This window comes from Monoraphidium neglectum, assembly GCF_000611645.1.
Source record: "Monoraphidium neglectum strain SAG 48.87 unplaced genomic scaffold scaffold01389, whole genome shotgun sequence".
Lineage (NCBI taxonomy): Eukaryota > Viridiplantae > Chlorophyta > Chlorophyceae > Sphaeropleales > Selenastraceae > Monoraphidium > Monoraphidium neglectum.
The window spans coordinates 9,202-14,342 of record NW_014012239.1 but is presented as its reverse complement, the minus strand read 5'-3'; the positions used below and the strand labels follow the sequence as shown (position 1 = coordinate 14,342).

Genomic DNA, 5,141 nt, shown 5'->3' with positions numbered 1-5,141 from the left:
CCAGCTGTTCATAGAACGGCAGGGTGCGGCACGCCAGCTGCACTCCAGCAATCGATGCTGCTCATTGAGCTTTAGGAAGGCAGCGGCATCATCAGCGCGCGTGAGAGCGACACGCATGCATGCAGGCGATCCCACATGCACTCCGGCCGGCGCAGCGGACGCGCACAGTGAGCTTGCGCTTCCCGCCAGAGGTGCCGGAGCTCATCCCGCCTTTACGTCGGGACGCGAAGCCCCTGCAGACTGCTAATGAAGCTACTGGGTTACTTGAAGATACCAATGGAACTAGAGCCTTGTGCCGAAGACCCGACACTGCGCTGATCAGGCGCGCATAGATCATTCCCGACGGCTGCGATTGATTCAAATCTATATGAAACAGCTCCAGTCTCTAATCACCTGCTTTGTTGCCTAGCCTTTGTTGGTTACCGCGCAACGTAGTGTGAACGAGTGACATCGCCAACCCGCTCTTGTATCAGTTCAACCACGTCAAGGGCTCCGTTTACAAGCAGGCTACTGCATACGACCACTCGCACTGTCCCTGGAAGCCCCTGGGCTCTCCAGTATACAGAAGCACAAACCAGGGTTGCCTAGGGCCGCCGCCACTGCTGCTGCTGCGGGTGCGGCACACCGGAAAGAGCGCTTGCCAGCCATGGCAGCGCAGCTTGCTCGCGGATTCCGAGCCTACTCAAACCAGCTTTCACAGCACCCTTGGCGGACACAGATTGTATCCACAGGCATTCTGTGGTGAGTAAGAACGCCAACGGCTGGTGTCGTCAGCAGAGCGTCACCGTACAGCAACAATGTCTGAGCCTTGACAGGGGCGCGCCGCCGCCCCTGTCAGCTGGAAAACGCTAATGCATGGCCATTTACAAGCGCATGTGAGCACCCCGGTGCCTGACCGCCCGACCGCCAGACTGCCCGATCGCCCGCGCGCTCGAGCCCGCAGGGCGACCGGCGACGCGCTGGCGCAGCAGCTGGAGGACGTGCCTTTTGATGCGCGGCGCAACCTGCTGACCTGCGCTTATGGGGCCGCGTTCATAGGGCCCGTTGGGCACGCATGGTACATGGCATTGGACAGGGCGGCGCGTGCGCTGCTGACACCCGGGAGCTTTGCGTTTGTCGGCGGCAAGGTGAGGCCTTGGTAGATATGCGTGGAGCTGCTGCTGCTGCTGCTGCTCTGTGTGTGTGTGTGTGTGTGTGTGTGTGTGTGTGTGTGTGTTGGATGCTGCAGCGGAAGGACATAGCCACAAGGCGCAGGCATCCTGGGACAAGGGCTGCGCATGGACGAGATGGCCAGCTGTGCAGGCGCTCGTCTCTGCACCTCGCACCAGCGCCTGCGAAGCGCGAGCCCACACCTTCAAGTTTTGGTTAAGCCACTGGATTCCTTGCCCCGTGATCCTTGGCATCCCATGCGCCACGAGGCTGATCGACAACCCATCTTATATTATTTCATCCCAGGTGATCGCCGACACCGCCCTCTTCGGCCCCCTGCACGTCGCCGGCTACTTCACCCACATGGCGCTCTGCGAGGGCGGTGGCCCGGAGGAAGTCATGAGGAAGCTGCGGCGCGACTTCTGGCCGACCTTCAGCGCGGAGCTGACCGTGTGGCCGGTGGTCCAGGCCGCAAACTTCAAGCTCGTGCCTGTTCAGTTCCAGCTGCTGGTCGTGAACCTGTTCACCATACTGGACTCGTGTTTCATGAGCTTTGCGCGCGCGAACGATGGCTGGTTCGAGCGGCTGTTCCCAGACCTGGCGGCGCGGCTCGGCGTGGAGGCGCCGCCAGCGGCAGCGGCAGCGGCGGCGGCGGCAGCGGCAGATGTGAGCGTCGCGGGCGGCGGCAGCACGAAAGAGAAGAAAGAGAGCTAGGTGATGCCACGCTGCTGCCGAGGGGTCAGCATCCCCTCGGCATTGTGCGGATCTTCTTGCTGCATGCCGGGCACAAATTGGTGCTTGCTATTGCAATGCAGCTCATGGTGTCCTCCAGCAAACCGGGCAGCGGGGCAGTCGTGGTGTTGCGTTCCTTGACCTTCGTGCTTCTGTTAAACTCCCTTGTATTGAAACATCCATTCCAGCCACAGTATCTGCTTTTGGCCCTTTCATTCCACACACCTTTATGAGGTGAATCCCTGCCTGCTTTCCTGTAATTTATGTGGCGATTGGGATTCAAATCGGGCGGGGATGAGTGGTGAGGCGCCCTCAAGCGGTCAGGCTGTGAGAGAGTAACCTCCAAGGAGCCCACATATTGAGCTTTTGGTTCGAGTGGCAGGGAGCGAACGGCTTGGTGAACAGTCCCTGGCGGTTGCGGCCATGCGAGCCTCGGCTGCGGTGCTCTGTCTTGCAGCCATGGTGATGGCCGCAACTGCATGGTGACAGGTTTGTTTCGAGTGGTGCGGGGGGGGGGGGGGAGTTCCTATTTGTTGTGCCTGCGCAGGTTCTAGTGCATGTTTGCCACACGGCACATGGCGTGCTAAACTTCCATGGCAGAAAGTTTTGGGCGTGCGGGATAGGAAACTTGATGGAGGGGTGTTCGTTCTTGTCTTCCTGACTGCACCGTTGTGGTGACGTCCCTGCGCTGGTCAACAGAGGCCATTGGCAATGATTGCTGCGGCCATATATGAAACTCATCATAATCTACAGTGGTCAATTCGATTACGTGTACACATACTTGCGCACTTAGATACACATTTGAATGTATAAATGGCCCCCGTCAGAATGAGCCCGATCTGAGAGCCGGGTCCTTATATGGAGCTCGCGCTTGTTGGATTGCAGTAGGATCGATGGGCAAAGCATCAGGCAAGGGCAGCAGAGGCGCCGCGCGGCGTCCTCCATCGGATCCACCACGTCGCAGCACGCGCGCGCAATCGGCGCAGCAGGGTCCACCAGCCGGCGCGGATCGCAGCCCTGCGTCCGGGCCAGAGCGCCACGTGGCACCTGATTCAGCAGCAGGAGGGCCATTGCCGCTGGCAGCAACGCCGCCGGTGAAGCGCGGGCAGCGCGGGGACGCCGCGCCCACGCCGCCGGTCCAGGTGACCTTCTCACGGAAGGTGCAAACCTCTGCAAAAACAGCGCCCCCGGTCGTTGGTGGTAAGCGGCGGCGTGCCAGTGACCCAGCTGTCTCTGAAGGCAGGCCTGCACCTGCTAAGCGCGCCGCCGCCGGCAGCAGCCGCGCGCTGCGCGCTGCCGCGGCCGCGTGCTCAGCGGCGGCGGCGGCGGCAGGAGCAGACGGCGGCGGCGGGGCGGCTGGGGAAGAGGCGGCGCGGGAGCAGCGGCCGGCAAGGCGGCAGCGGCGCGCGAGTGCGCCAGAGGCTGGCGATGGCGGCCACGGCCGTGATGAGGCAGCAGCGGAGGGTGCGATTCAGATCCACCCCACTGACAGCGAGGTACGCACTTCCATGCAAGGCGGGGTCAAGCAGTCTCCAGTGGACCCTGTAGGGAGTGTGTTGAGTACCGCAGCTGACGTTCCTCTCTAGCTTGGTTGCTGGTCGCCCTGGCTTTCGTCAGATCCGAGCCAAGCCGGCCGCGTATCTGGTCCATCGGCGTGCCATTGACGCAAAAGCGCACCTCAAGGCGTTGTACTCCAACCCAAACCCAGGTCCAGTACTGGCGGGAGGTGGATGCAGAGCAGCTTATTGTGGAGGCGTATGACAGCTCAGACGGATGACATTACCGATGATGTCACGGGTGATGGGTGACACCTTTCATTTTTGTGCCGGATCGTCTGCGGCCGTGACCAGGAACTGTGATGAGCAAGGCAGCATCAATAATTGTTTTCAGTAACTGCACGTGCAGCAGGCGCACTTGGATGAATGCACAATGAATGAAAGAGGCGACCCGTAGCCCCAAAGGCATCGGTCGCCGGGGGGGGGGGGGGCCTGACGCCTTGACTGCCCAGCGCCTCAAAGCGAACGCAGCACTTGGGCGGGCACCCGCTCGTTCACCCTCTCAATGACGACAATATCTGGGCAGATCACCACGGAACGTGGGAAGGCGGTTGTGCCGCTGCTCGTGCCTCGCCCTGGGCACCACGGGGTTGCCCGTTCCCTGAAAGTTCACCGAATGGGTCCTCAGCCAGGGGATGCAATGATCAACGGCCACCCTGAGGTTTCCAGACGCTGCAGCCGATGCGTTGGTGGTAAACGGTAGGCGCGGCATGCTGGATCTGGCGCCAGAAGACATTCTGCGCTCCATGCAGTAGACAACGGCACAAATCGGACGCCGAGGTGCTCAGAGGTGGGGCCCCTCTCGTCCCTATCAATGGGGCCTAGCATCCCATCTGTTGCAGGTTGGCTGACCCTGTGCGCACCTGTGACCCGCTACCACATTTCGAGACGCAGCATCAGCCACGATTGTTCACGGCTTACCGGGCCTTGCAATACACTCCCAACTAATGATCGCGCGAGCTGGCTTGTTAGGTGTGCATTGAACCTTGCCACCGCCTTCAGGGTTGCCTGCCGGTCAGAAACGTGCGGGATAGTTTTGCACGGGGGTATTCCCAGCATCCCAAGACTTTCAGCTTCACTGAACACGGCCACACACAGCCTGATGAGCCGCCCTTGCAGCCGGCATTCCTTGCTGTCAACGGTCAACTGTGGTCAGCGATTTTGTTATCAAGGCGTTGTTGGCAGAGTAATAAGCTCCTGTGGTGAATCATGTGGCCGACATGATAATTCAAGTAGCTTTTTTAAGGAGAAGGCCCAGGGAGACCAAGGGGACAGGCGCACAGATCACGTGATCTACCAGGAGGGAGATGAGGCCTGTAGCGGTTCTTCGGTTGTACTTGTACAGCACATCCTTATAGTTGACTTACCTTTCCGCTTGCCCACTCACACTTCATTTTGCTTCATCTACCCTTCAGTGGAGGCCGTGTGCACGCAGTGCACGGAATTATTCTGATCGTTATCGTTACTCCCGACTCAGTGACAGCCTGCGAGCTGAAAGGCGTTGCTGTCGGGCGACTGCTGACACTGCCCGTGCTGCTGCTGCGGCGGCCAACATTCGCAGACCCCACAGCAGCAGACGCTGACTCTCCCCAGGACGGCTTTCTGTCCTGCGCAAAGCAACCGCAATTGGAGGACCCCTGTCATAAGAGAGCTGCAGAAGCCGCACCTTCTGGCCTCCAGCAGCACCAACGGCGTGGAGGCGCC

General features: G+C 60.5%; 1 protein-coding gene across 1 annotated transcript; it reads left to right on the top strand.

The window, feature by feature from the left end:
- Window positions 1-855: 855 nt before the first annotated feature.
- On the top strand, window positions 856-1,863 carry MNEG_7704 (Protein SYM1; the record flags this gene model as incomplete). Its single annotated transcript, XM_014043826.1, has 3 exons — window positions 856-875; window positions 944-1,127; window positions 1,456-1,863. The coding sequence occupies 3 exons, from the start codon at window positions 856-858 to the stop codon at window positions 1,861-1,863; spliced, it is 612 nt and encodes a 203-aa protein (XP_013899280.1).
- Between the last annotated feature and the right edge of the window lie 3,278 nt (window positions 1,864-5,141).